Below are 14,217 nucleotides of genomic sequence, written 5' to 3'. Positions count from 1 at the left end.
ATTACAGTCGTATAATGGTAATATTGTTGTCTTTATCGCGGTCATCTTTCGAATGGATTTAATGTCTGCACAACAACTTTAGTAAATAGTGTGGATCTCAGTTGTTCCAGAAAGGTTCCACATTAGACAGTTCAGACTTATGCAATACTAATTGAAGGTTTGATTTGAATTTTGGGATGGGGATTTAAATCTTATTTGTTTGAACATAGGCTGAAATGCGCCATAAGGAGAAATTGCATTTACACTTTTACTGAAGTTATTTTCCTCTTTAGTAGCAATTCTACACGCAATTAGCTGTTTTTTTTATTATTTTTTTTAACGGAAAACTCATTTATTATTTTTCCTGATGTTCGGACATCAGCATAGGTATGCGGGACTGTTTGACTGTTTGAGATTTTATCACAAGGTGCCGCACCGCACGGGAAGACACGGATTGTTTTTGTTTTTTGTTTTTTTTTAGGGTTGTTGACTTTATCTTATTAAGAATTCATCTTTGGATACCCTAAAACCTTAACCACATGCATCTACAAACTCAACCCTCTTGTCAATATATGAACCATAATATCAAAGAGTAATCAAGGGAACTAAGGTTATAGCGGTAATCAAAAGGATGTAATCCAGGGACAAAGACCCGACATGGAAAACAGACATACACAATAAAGAACATACAGTAACTAAAATCACACATACAAAGTAACAAATGCAAATGAGCAACTCGGACTCCACTAAAAACTGGGAGCAAAAGTAACAAAAGCAAATGAGCAACTCGGACTCCACTAAAAACTGGGAGCAAAGTTATTGCAACAACAATAAAATTCTTATTTTTATGGATGTTATCAAATAAGGGTATCTAGGGATACTCACAAACGCAAAAACAGTTTTCTGACCTTATGAAAAAGTCGTCATTGTCGCAGGAATCGTTAACATTGTCATGCAACGCAGACATTTGGTCCTGTACAGTACTTTTAGTAAAATTATATGTATCCCTTAGTTGTATCATTGGATTCTTACATAATACAAAATGAAGGCTGTGATTCGTCTTCTTGACATGAACGTTAAAGAATTAAGGACCAGAAATGGACCAGAAAATTGCATTATTCTTAATGTGCAGAAAGGACTATATCTCATTTAAATTATATCAGAAGGTCTAGTATTACCAAAGAAATGGTTTGATTGATTTTTGAGATTGTGGAAGAAAAGATTTAGGAATGAGAGGCAAAAACAGAACCAGAAAGGAGAATTTTATAGTGACACAACTTCTAACGGTAACTTGAATAAAAGAGTATGGAACACCACAAGGTGCCATGGCACTTAGAAGTTTTTGGTTAAATTTGTGGGTTGTGATTCTATCCATTCTGCGGGTGACATCTCTGGCTATCTTTGTGACGCATATGTCCTTGATAAAAATTCAAAATAGCGTAAAACAAACTATAAATTAAAAAAATAACTTGAAACTCTAATGGCTACTTTGTCAGAAAAAGGATAAAATGAGAAGATGACCTTAATTCGCTGTAAGGCTGACTTTAAGCTGTGAGTTCTGAAATCTTGAGCCGTATGAGAGTTCTAAGTAGGTCAATGAGTGTAAATGCTACACCAATTTTTAAAGATCCTGATGTAGACAAAACGATGTCGACTATACATGACAATTATGTTGTACCAGCACACAAAAAGCAAAGCAACATTATTTTTTTTTGTCTGCAAGAGGTATTTTAATAAAGTTGTCATCGGAGGTTGGTATAAAAATACCATCAGAAACAATATTATTATGTTTACAATACTCTTTTAATAGGGGGTAGTTGATAACAATGTATCCGTTTCTTTCTCTTTTTGCCTCATTTCAACAAAAGACAAATATTTTAATATTTTATCGATTCATTTGATAACAAAACATTCGATACTTTCAAAGCTTCATAGCTGGATCCGCAAAATTCACAACCAAACCTATTTTAAAAAATAAACTTCTAAATTGACAGCTGTGAAAGAGGGTCTCAAAATTTACAAAAGAGACATGTCACTGTCATAGTGGTATGGATTCAATGTGGGCCCTTAAACATTAGAAAGATGGTCTGGAAACTCTCAATGCTAAATTACAGTGGAATATAAAAGCATCTAGACATTCGAGTTTTCAGTTTTTTTATACTATTATAACATTAAATCTGGACTCGCACACATTTTACTTCTTTTTAACTTTGTAGAGATTCTTCATATTTTGGAAAAACGATTGCAATTCATCTTAAAATATACCAAATGAGATGAAATTGTTACCCACAATGTTAGACGTGTTTAGCAAGAGACGGTCGGCTTTACAAGGACGACACATTGTCTATCGCTGGTTGCTGACCTACTCCTCTCTTATGAGACTTTATAGCTTATCTTATCCAAAAGTAGGAACAACAGTTTCAAAATTCTAAATAGTTCTAAATTAATATTATTATTAAAGATATATATATTTTTTTGATTTAGAAAACATGGCCAGAATGGACATGACTGTAAAGTAGTCATGCAGATTAATTAATAAGGTTTTGGGAGGAGGAAGGTCGTCCTTTCTTTGAATACCATATTGCGGCTTATTTTGATGGGTGTTAAATTTATATAGCGAGTTTTGGCAAACGATATACAAAAAAGTTGTCGTTTCTAATTTTTTGCGCAAGCTAAGTTGGAGAATGTGTACTTAACCCCAGAGTCAATATTTTGCAAAATGTATTTGGCTTTTTATACATGCTATAAATACGTCAATACCAGTGTGTAAATGCCCTAGCTGCCATACGATATTCTGAATGTTTATTTTTTTTCAGATGTATAAATATATCGTTTGGTGATGTTGAATATATTAAGACGTTTATTTAATTTTTTGAAATGTTCCGCATCGTTTTATCTATCAATCACCCCATAAGAGTGATTGTTGACCTCTATTTAGACGACTAATTATATATATATGTTATTCTTTTTACTTTTCAGCAAATTTCCCTTGCTACTGTGTGCTCGACATATTTGAGGTCATTGCTATCATTATGCTATTTATATCGATGAGATATTCCTTTTTTCAAAGTTCTAAAATAACCGTGACTGGTTCAGCTAGACAAATGTCCGCTACTAATTATGTGGTAATATTATTCAGTTAGTTAAATTCAGTTTAATTTTGGTTAGTATGTAGCAAAACATGTACAAGTACATTTACATCAAGCAATATAGTTTACTTATAAACTTGATGGAATAAAGTTGGTCTGCTCTTGATTAGGCAACAATCAATCAACTGATGACTTTCCTTTGGCAACTAATTGGACAATTGACAGAGAAAGTTTACCTGTCAAATTGAGATAAAATGCCATTAAAATGATGGAAACTTAAAACTTTCTTGTTAATTTTATATCTTACCACCTACGTCAGTATATCAGGTTAGGTAATGGCTAGTCATTCTAAAATAAATAGTCAGTTTATTTCATTTAGGACGATAATTTCTACTTCCGATGCTTCAAATATTAACGTATTTGTTTATACAGCCTAAATATTACCTCAATTGCCTATCGAGAAATGTAAGCATTGATAGTAACACTCCAGGTAATGCTACACACAAACGGCCTACTTATGACAAAATTAAATCCTAAACAACCATAAGTCCTTCATGACTCATCTCAAATTGGAAACAAAATGTGAAGGCTTGCCTTACGTATACTGGACTCCCAAATTTCATAAGAATCCATACTCAGAAAGTTATTTGGCTGGATTTTCATTTTGCTCTACGAAAGAACTGTAGATTCAGTTATAAAAATACTGTCCGCGGGGAAAGATGGACAGCAAGCTAGTTGCATTACCACCTACTCTCGTAGTGGCATTATTCGTATGTGAATACTGTAAACGATGATTGTGATTCACAGTCTATGTACTGGATTCCTAAATTCCACAAGAATGCGTACAGGCTAAAAACCACTAATTCCACTTTCCATAGGCTTCTATGCTAATTTCACAATATTCAATGACTTCTCTGGACTCTACCTTAACTTTAACCTGCAGAGGACTATATATCAGCATGATTCTACATATGTCAGCTCACAATCCTCAGAATGGCATGTGGGGTTAGCAGACTTGCAGTGCAGTACTGGTCACCGGAAGTGAAGGGTCTATAAATAGCATGGGAAATCCCAGTGTTTTCACAAGATAAGGGTATATTTAAAAATCATTATGGAGATTAGGCTTCACATCACAAGAAGCAAAATGCACCTATAAAATGTACAGAAATGTTTTTCCTGTCAGAAACTGTTTAATTTTTTTAAATAAGATGAGAACTTTTTTCACAGCACTATGAGGAACAGGGGTAATTTCTGCGTAGGACTATTTTTGCGTACGTTCCAAATGCTCATTGGTTGAATTGGTGGTCTGTAACCTAAACAGTCACTTTTTGTCTTAGAAAAAATAAATAACTATACAGGTATCTTCCTACACACATACTGAATGCATTTGCAAAGTTTCAGTGAAATGTGACAAGCACTTTTTTAAATATTTGATTTTTAAATATAGGGTAACCAAGTTGTGCGAGCAAAAAAGTGACAATATTCTACCATACTTAAATGCATTAAATATTTGCAAAGAACTTTTTCTGACTTTTCAAATAAAAAATATCAATCACAACTTGTTTTTTAACAATATTAATGAAGAAATAGTTTTAAAAGTAATCATTTTCTGAGAAATTGGTCTATTTTAAAAAAATTATTTCTGACATGCCTCCCCCTTTTTCTTGATCACATGTCAAAAATCCTAAATCTTTAAATTTTCACAAAAGGTGATATATTTGGCTTTAAATTTGTAAATACAGTGTTTTCACATTAAAACATGACCAGTAAAGGGCACCTAAAGCAAAAAAAGTACTCAATAATGGATTTTCCATGTTGCCATAGGGGAATGCTTATATGGCCTTAACCGCAGTAATGAAAGTGAGTTTTTCCTCATTTCTAACCTAATTTTTGCTCAAATCTACACAAAACTTGATTTCAAGTGCTTATTACCACCATATTTAGGTAAATATAGCCCTCAAAGTTTAATATTTGATATTTTTACTAAATTTTCTACACTTTTTACAAGATAGGACATAAAAATCAGCCAAAAAGACAAATTTTCCATAATTTGGACCTATAACTTAAAAAAATGCATATTTTAAAGGATTTTTGTAGTGTATTCCTCTCATGGCAAAGTTAACAAGATCTTCAAGTAGTTTAAAACTATTTCAAGAAACTTTTCATTTTGCCATAGCTTCAACTTAAGGCTAAAAACCACTAATTCCACTTTCCATAGGCTTCTATGCTAATTTCACAATATTCAATGACTTCTCTGGACTCTACCTTAACTTTAACCTGCAGAGGACTATATATCAGCATGATTCTACATATGTCAGCTCACAATCCTCAGAATGGCATGTGGGGTTAGCAGACTTGCAGTGCAGTACTGGTCACCGGAAATGAAGGGTCTATAAATAGCATGGGAAATCCCAGTGTTTTCACAAGATAAGGGTATATTTAAAAATCATTATGGAGATTAGGCTTCACATCACAAGAAGCAAAATGCACCTATAAAATGTACAGAAATGTTTTTCCTGTCAGAAACTGTTTAATTTTTTTAAATAAGATGAGAACTTTTTTCACAGCACTATGAGGAACAGTGGTAATTTCTGCGTAGGACTATTTTTGCGTACGTTCCAAATGCTCATTGGTTGAATTGGTGGTCTGTAACCTACAAACAATGTTATATTCCGGGATCTGCAAAATGTACCATCAATCATCTTCTAGAACTTTTAACTTCTATACTCACAGCTGTCAGAGAGGGTATCCAGTCTTACAACAACACTTGTTATTCCCGTAGTGGTATTAATTCAATGTGGATCCCGAAAAAAATAGAAAGATCTTTTGGAGACCCTCAATTCAAGATTTTTATCAGAAAGTAATAGCTTAAAAGCTATTCCCCATACTCAGTTAAAATCCTTACTCAAAAATATTATCCATCGTTGTTTCTCCCAAAAACGATGGTATACCTAGATATAAAATTATAGTTCTTAGTAGAGATTCTAAGTACTTAGAAAAAAAAATAAATCCAAATCATCATCCAAATAACAGTCGGTATTCCAACGGAAACATATTGTGCTCCTCTACTTCCTGACCTATTCCTTCACTCTTATGAGGTTGACTTTATAGCTGATCTGATACGAAAGAAAGAACATCGTATAGCTAGATCCTTTAATCTCAAATAATACCTCAAAGAAGTACTTGAGATAAAGGATACTACGGACACTATGAAGTCAGCCTCATATCTTCACCTACACTTAGAGATCGATAGTAAAGGTAAACTACTGATCAAACTTTATGACAAATGTGATGACTTTTCATTCAGAACTGTCAACTCTATGGTCGTCGTCATGAGCTCGTGAATCGTTACGGTATATCTATCAGCGCCATGAATACTGATTTCTTCTACATGTCATAGTTTTCCTTTCCTCTTTTGTCTACCACGGACTAATTATGAGGAACTCGGCAGGTGTTCTAGAAAGCAGAGGACACTCACCCTACCGGTGTACTCGGTTCACGCTCCCAGTTTTTAGTGGAGTCCGAGTTGCTTATTTACTTTTGTTACTTTGTGTGTATTATTTTAGTTACTTTATGTCCAGTGCCAGCACTCCACAGTATTGTAGAACTGCCTAATTTTGGTCTTGTAATCTGATGCTTTATAACATTTATCACTTTAAAAAATTGTCAAGCATCTGTAAATCTATATTTCTAGAAATAGCTCAAGCCAAGGCCTTCAGGATGCAGCAAAAATTTTCTGGAAAAAAATACCCACAGCAAATAGGGTTACCATAGAAACCATGCAAAAATATGCGAAAATTTGCAAAAAAGTTCATTGAAGCAGGTTTAAAAATATCAAATCTCCCGCAAAATATCTTAGATTAGATTTTGAGCTATTTCACTTTGTAATCCACTTATTAAATTTAGCATTGTAAAAAATTGACTTACTTTCACTTTCACAATGAAGTCAAATTGTCATTGAAAAAAGCCCCTTCAACATTGGAAATAAATAAAACATTGCAAAATACTTTGAAAAGTCCCCTTTTTCAGAAAATGTTTTATCAACAATAGATTCTTTATTTTAATCACTGTAGCAACCACCGGTTTCCATTAATGTCATTTTCATCCCTAGCCAAATGTGTGAAACTAAACTAAACTGTGGAGTTGCGTTTGTCTGTTTTCTATGTCTGGTCTTTGTTCCTGGATTTCATTCTTTAAATTTCCGCTAGAATCTTGGTTCCCTTGATTACTCATAAAGGAGAGGTGACTCAACAATAAAATATAATTTAGAAATTATAAAATTTATAGTATGTTTAGATGCGAGTGTAACAAACGTTTTCTCATTAGGTTATTGCTAAATAAAGTAAGAATGATACCTAATTAATATACATAGATGAAAACCGGAAGTAACGCTCAATTACCATATATGGAAGTGCTACGTCATCGGTTCTTAATCTCCATTTAGGTACATTAAATTGTATAAACGTGCCAGAAAAAAAAACTAAAAAATCTTCGAAAAACATGTATATATGATGCAGTGTGGTCCACTGATCTGCGTATGGGTGCGATAATGGTGTTTAGAAAGTAAGAAGACTAGAACTCTTCTCGTTTTCTGTCAGTTTTTTTTTTAATTTTCGTTACGCATACATCCCCACTTGGTGAATACATTTTTAGGACTTGAACAGGGGGGGGGGTACAACTAAAAAAACACTCCGTCTCGTTCTTTTTTTGCCGCACGGTTATATTAATAAAGAGACCAAGAGATAGTGTCGGCGGCTTCTTTTATCTTTACGTGGTTCGCCAAGCCGTGACACAGATGTCCACGCAGGTGTATGACTTCGATAATAATTGAAATATAATTGAATTTCTTTTGTCTTATTGATTTTGAAATGAAAGAATTTACAGTTGTAACACAATACACAGTATATGAAAGGTGACCCTAGGCGAGTTTAAGGTAGCTTTACTAGATTGGACAATATGTTTTGACCTGTCTGTTAAAATATCTAATTTTAACCAAAAAAAAAACGTTTAAAACACGAGGAAGTTTCAGAACGAAACATATTAGTCCTTGGTAGAAAAACGCTCAGTTTCTTCTAAAAGAATGAGTAATGATTGTTTTTGAGAATTGTTCTTTGTACTGATGTGATTGCTGATTTACCGATTATGACGTAATGGCACCGCTGGCATATTCACGCCGAAATGGGAATAGGAAGTTAATTGTGCTGTAAAATCTATACTTTATAATTTTAAAAATAAAATCGTCTCTTTCATCATAAATTCTAGAACTAAAATGGCCACTGTTGTCAAATTCGACATGTAGAATGATGCAGAACTCATATAATTCATCTTGAACTATATACAGAAGGGTTGTAAATGAACAATTATACATCACCATTATATCTTTATATGAAATAAAGGATTTAGCATCTTTTATATTTTTATTCTTTACAAGATTCTGAAGATATTCAGTTTTGTATGAATACAAAACAAATCGGCTAAGAGAGTAATACAGTTAATGCTCCTCGGAATGCCTACTTGTTGCTGAAAAATTGCTCCTCCAAATGTGACAAATATATCTTCAATGAGGAACTCAAGTTTTTCTGTGTAGCACACTTGACCCTTCTGAGATGTTTTAGAAAGGTATGTGGATTTGTAACCAAGAAAAAACATCATGTTGAGAGAAGACATGAAGGACGTATGGTCGTTCAGGATTTCATCTTAGCCAAAAGAAGTCCGTTTGTATGTGGCATTACCTGGGATGTTACTATCAATGACCAATTCGTTTTGCAATTGGGATAATGGGTTTAACAAACAAATACAAAGTTTGAAGCTTTATCCGCAGGTACCATAACATCTTTCTCATGTTGTAAGGAAATGCATTCAACTGCCACCGTATCGTTGAATACGGACAAAATACAGCCAGATGAAAAATTACCACTATGAAAAAAAGTGCGAAATGCACATAAGTAACGACGGAAAACTACTTATTTACTATTCTTATAAAGGTTATACGGCTAAGCTTATGAAACAACTTAGGGAGGTAGACCAAACGTTCCAATGATTTGTAAGAGTTGTGTCCCTTACCCTAGGTCTACCTCCTTAAATGTGCTTGTACAAATAAATAATGTCTAATGTAAATTTAAAACTTGGCTCAAATCAAACACCAGAGCAAATTAAAAAAATCATTTATTTTTATCTCACAGAGACCCCAGGGTATACTTAGCAAAATAAGCACCTATACTGCAGAACAAGATTTGTATTGTCAGCTTCTACAGTGAGACATCAAGCCTGCATAATGCTATGTTGAGTGCTGCCCTTCAAAACAGAAGATATCGCATTGTCCAATGTCTTGTTAGACGGCATGAAGACATCTTGGAAATCCCTAATGCTAGATACATATTTGTGTTTGTTGATTTCAATGAGAAACATACTATACTAGAGATTCCTGGTCAAGATATAGGAGACAAAAAACTAATTACTGTGCAAGCTGCATGCAAACTGGGAGGTTGGTTGTAATCTTCATCTATATTTTTAAATATTTGCTGACTTAGTCTTATTAAACTTATTAACCATAATTAACAATGATAAGTATTAATCAAAGTACTCATATACTGAATCAATTTATATCGATTGAATGTTTGAATTTTTACACCTAAAATAATCATCAAATTGCATAAAGGGATAAGCTAAAAGAAATGAGGCAGGGTCATCTTCAAACGTCTTTCAACACACGCTTGTTGTTGTAATCTGTTAACATAAAACAGTTTGATTTATATTCACCATTCTGAAAAGCATATCAAATATCAAAAGTAAACGACTGGTCTATTATGGTGAATGCATAGAGATGGTATTGGTTAGAGGTTAGGCACCGTCTAATTGGAACGTTGTTAATTCCAACTAAATTAATCGGCATATTTAGTTCGGAGTAGAAATTGTTGATTGGTTTTGTTTATTGACGTAAATAACATGGAGGTAAAGTAGCATTTGAACCTTTACGGGGCATGTCAATGGAACTTTTTTTTCCTGTGGCGGTGTAAGAGAGTAATCAAGGGAACCAAGGTTATAACAGTAATCAAAAGTATGTAACCCAGGTTCAAAGACCAGGCATGGGAAACAGACATACACAACAAAGAACATAAAGTAACTAAAATCATGCATACAAAGTAACAAAAAACAAATGAGCAACTCGGACTCTACCAAAATCTGGGAGCCGAGTTGCTCATAAATAGTCAAGTCCGTGGTAGATGAAAGAGGAAAGAAAAACTATGACACGTTGAACAAATCAGTTTTTATGGCGCAGATGGATACACCGTAACGATCCACCTAAGAGATAGTTGCATATGCTAACAGGCTTTACAAATCTATAAGCTCTGGCGACTGCTGTATCAATTCTGATCTTCGATCTAAACTGATACAAACACCACAAAACTTATTCAGATATTGAATTATGGGGATGACGTTTCACAAATACAAAAAAAAAGAACATAAATATGTTTCTCTAAAGTCATGTAAGAGTAAGCAAGAGAACCAAGGTTATAGCAGTAATCAAAAGAATGTAATCCAGGGACAAAGTCCAGACCAGGAAAACAGACATACACAACAAAGAACAAGAATTAACTAAAATCATACATAAAAAGTAACAAAAGCAAATGAGCAACTCGGACTCTAATAAAAACTGGGAGCATGGACCAGGTGCACCGGTAGGGTAAGAGCCCTCTGCTTTTCTAGAAACACCCGCCGAGTTGCTCATAAAAAGTCAAGTCCGCGATAGACAAAGTAAAGTATGATTCCTGCAAGGTCAGACCAATACAGTAACTCTTTATTTCTGATCAACAGAAATAAGTGGATATCACACAGTTTTAAGGTTTTAAACTTACAAATTGCTCGTGATGAAAAAGTACCTAAGAGTTTGATATGCATAGATTCCTTAGCCGTTGGTCACATTATAACATTTATCATCGTGTAATACAAGAAAACCTCAAATATCTTCTTGAAAGCTGCATTAGCTGTCAAATTTGTTCAGTTTTGATTCTACTGAATTTTGCTGATTCAATGAAATAAGTTTGTAGTATTTGAATTGAAGCAATCAATGTCGATAATACCTACAAAATATTGTGATTTTTTTTAATCAGAGAAGATCGATAGCTCTGATCTAGTTATTTTCCCCATTACTTCCGAAGATTGCCGACAGGACATACACGTGGGTTAAAAATACTTTAACCCTAGTTAAAAAAATAACAATAATGGATACACAGATAAGCACATGTTTTGTTTTCATTTCATCTATTTCTTGATTAGTTTTCGAATGAATTATGACCATATTTGAGCCACATTATATCACAATACGTAAATTTCGAAAGGATCCTTGCGTTATATTCGAAATTTTTCCTTTTACGGCTTGCGTCCGTCGGTCTTCCTTGTCGTTGAATAACCACTTTCGATCTGCAATTTGCAGGTTTGTTACTAATGAAACGACCCTTACAGCACGTGCGCGGATTAAGGTCACCAGAAGTCACATGCATACGAATTTATGTAGGTCGATTTATTGTCTTGCAAGACAATAAATATACAGACACCTATGTATTCGGTGTATTTCAAGTCTGGATATCAAATGAAATTATACAAGAAAAGTACAAATTAGTAGAAATAATTCAAAGTTTAGGTATATTTCAACAGAAATAAATTTACGAATTTGACAGCTATTGCAGCTTATAATTCAATGTTTGTAGAACCAGAACTCAAATCTTTTGTCTGGAAACCCTATGTCTGTATGAATATCCCGTTAGATGATTTCATAGGGGAAGTAATTTCTCCATTTTACAAATCTCAAACGTGATGAATGTGTTTTTTTCATTTATAGCTAATGTGTTTGTTATCTACGTGGGAGATAAAGGGTCAAGCGCTCTACCTTCTGGAGAACTCTACAATACTGAACTAACTGCCTTCAACTCTCATTTTGTTCTAAAAGGACTAACATCTCAGAACAGATGTTTTAGTGTCTATGAAAGTTTTTCCCAGTCACAACAGGAACACATTGTGAAGTCTATTCGTTGACGTGTACTTTTATAGCTACTGCTGTTCTTGGGTTTAATTTTGGTCTAACATCGATTTATATTTTGAATATTTGTGCGAGTTTTTCTTCTTTAATGTGCAATCAAGAGTTGTTTGTCTTTTCTCTTCATAATTCATTATATCTAACCTATCATCATTTTTGCTTTCTCATTTCATGAGAATTATTCGTCTACCATGGGTATAGATATAGTTATTCAAAGAACTCTTGATATTAAAGCATGATACAATTAAGGCATTCTGTAGATAAATGACAAAAAAGCAAACATACTTATCTATTGTTTCATATGATATTAATGTTGTTGTAATCTGCACAGTCATTTTCCAAATACATTTAGTGTCTGCATAACAATTTGAGGGAAGCGTAAGGACCGGCCTTTATGAAACTGAATCTTAAGGTTTACTATCAGAAAAGTGTTAATTATCATGTAAAATATCTAGCTTTTGTATTTTCTAATTGATTGTAGATTTGAAATTCTTTTTATATATCACATAAGTTTGTGTTTTAGTTCGATGCCCACTAAGATCGAACAGTTGCATAAGAAGTATGTTTCAATAAATTTATTATAAAATTTGCGCAACCTATGCATGTAACTTTACAGCGTGAGTTATCTAAAAGTCAGCTCATATGCAGTTCTACCTTTAACAAAATTGAATTTTTCGTTTTAGTTGCTGATCTAATCATGAGGTTTCTTATCAGATTGATTGATTGATTGTTGGGGTTTAACGTCCGAGCAGCAATATTTCAGGTTTCTTATCAGAACAGTAAGGCTGATCTTTATGCTATGTGTCCTAAATGAATGTTCCAGTTGAAATTTCCAATTTAGGGAAGGAGGTTATGACAGAGTTACGAACATTAGACCGAATATTTTGGGTTAGGAATCAAAGTCAAATGCAAGTCAGTCTAATGAGTTTTTATCAATTAAAATATCCGTTCATGAGGCACCTATATGTTTCAGTGAATAATTTGTTGCAATAATAAATCGATAGTAACAAGGCCCATACCATCATATCAGCAAATGAAAAATAACTTGTCCATTGACAGATTACTTTGTATGACAAAATTTAAATTTGTAGTATGTTATAAATAAATTTTGTTAATCTGAACTCTTTTTTGTTAAAAAAAAATCACTTTTGTCTGTACAAAATTGAATTTTGAGTACAAAACCACAAGAGTCCCACTCGGCGCCCTGTAAGTTGAGCAATAACATGTCGAGTCGAAGTTATGCGACTAGTTTTCTACGGAAAAATCGAAAATCTCCTTTTTGCATTTTTTGATAAATTCTGGCTAAAAAAATTGCCACAAGTCATCAAAAAAACCTTAGAAGTATTCATTGTGATAATTCTAAACAGACAAAAACAATTTAGCCATTGTTACTGAAGCATAAATATTCTAGGGGTTTTGACATTGTAATAATTTTAATTTAAACGATTTTTCGGTGGGGTAGGGTACGTATTTTCATTTTACTCCAAAGCCCATATTGTTACTGCAACTTTTTGGGTACTATTATAAAGTTGAGTCATTTGGGCTACATGATGATATCTATATGTCTTTAGTTTCTTCACACATGATATCACAGGAAGACTTAGACGCTCGAACAATTAAGTCACATAAATCTTGGCTTTTTGACCCTGTGGGGTACAAATATAGGCTTATACTGAAAAAGAATCCGAGAATATTCCTTGGCGACAAATTGATTCGATAATTGGTAGGTATAAAGGTACCTAAAAATCACCATGAAATTGATTAGTGGGGATGCATGTGAACCCTCCCAGCCCATGGACTATAGACTATATAAAATAAACAAGACACAAGATATTACAAAAATCCTAAATAACAACCAGACAGGCTATCTAAAAACATATGTATTTGTTTTAATATAAGACAAATTCAAGATATTATAGATTATGCAGAAACTTATGACATCGAGGGAGCAATTGTTTTATAGATTTTTCAAAAGCTTTTGATTCCTTCGAGTGAAACTTTATTTTTTCTGTATTCCAACATTTCGGTTTCAACGATTCTTTTGTAAAATGGGTAAAAATTCATACAATGATATCCTGATATGTGTGTTGAATAATAGCTGGATTTCAGAGCCTT

At 33.4% G+C, this 14,217-nt stretch overlaps 1 protein-coding gene across 2 annotated transcripts; it reads left to right on the top strand.

Moving 5' to 3' along the window:
* Window positions 1–93: 93 nt before the first annotated feature.
* LOC148616464 (uncharacterized) lies at window positions 94–13,223 on the top strand. 2 transcript variants are annotated; one of them, XM_088583524.1, is made up of 3 exons: window positions 94–3,104; window positions 9,251–9,552; window positions 11,908–13,223. In XM_088583524.1, exons 2-3 carry the CDS (start codon window positions 9,348–9,350, stop codon window positions 12,099–12,101), a joined length of 399 nt encoding a protein of 132 aa, XP_088439650.1. In that variant the 5' UTR covers window positions 94–3,104; window positions 9,251–9,347; the 3' UTR covers window positions 12,102–13,223. The 2 variants fall into 2 exon arrangements, with proteins under 2 accessions (XP_088439650.1, XP_088439651.1); XM_088583525.1 differs by lacking the exon at window positions 94–3,104 and adding an exon at window positions 5,526–8,687.
* The last annotated feature ends 994 nt before the right edge of the window (window positions 13,224–14,217 follow it).

The sequence above is a fragment of the Perna viridis genome, chromosome 5, assembly GCF_037379345.1.
Source record: "Perna viridis isolate PV_CMFRI_1.1 ecotype Kerala chromosome 5, ASM3737934v1, whole genome shotgun sequence".
Lineage (NCBI taxonomy): Eukaryota > Metazoa > Mollusca > Bivalvia > Mytilida > Mytilidae > Perna > Perna viridis.
Note: the sequence above shows the minus strand (reverse complement) of the source record. Positions and strands in the feature narration are given on the sequence as shown.

Excerpts from the sequence above, each read along its gene's own strand:
- LOC148616464 (XM_088583524.1), top strand. The coding sequence starts at position 9,348 with ATGTTGAGTGCTGCCCTTCAAAACAGAAGATATCGCATTGTCCAATGT. Across the intron at positions 9,553-11,907 it reads AGCTGCATGCAAACTGGGAG|CTAATGTGTTTGTTATCTAC; the intron begins GTTGGTTGTAAT and ends TTTCATTTATAG.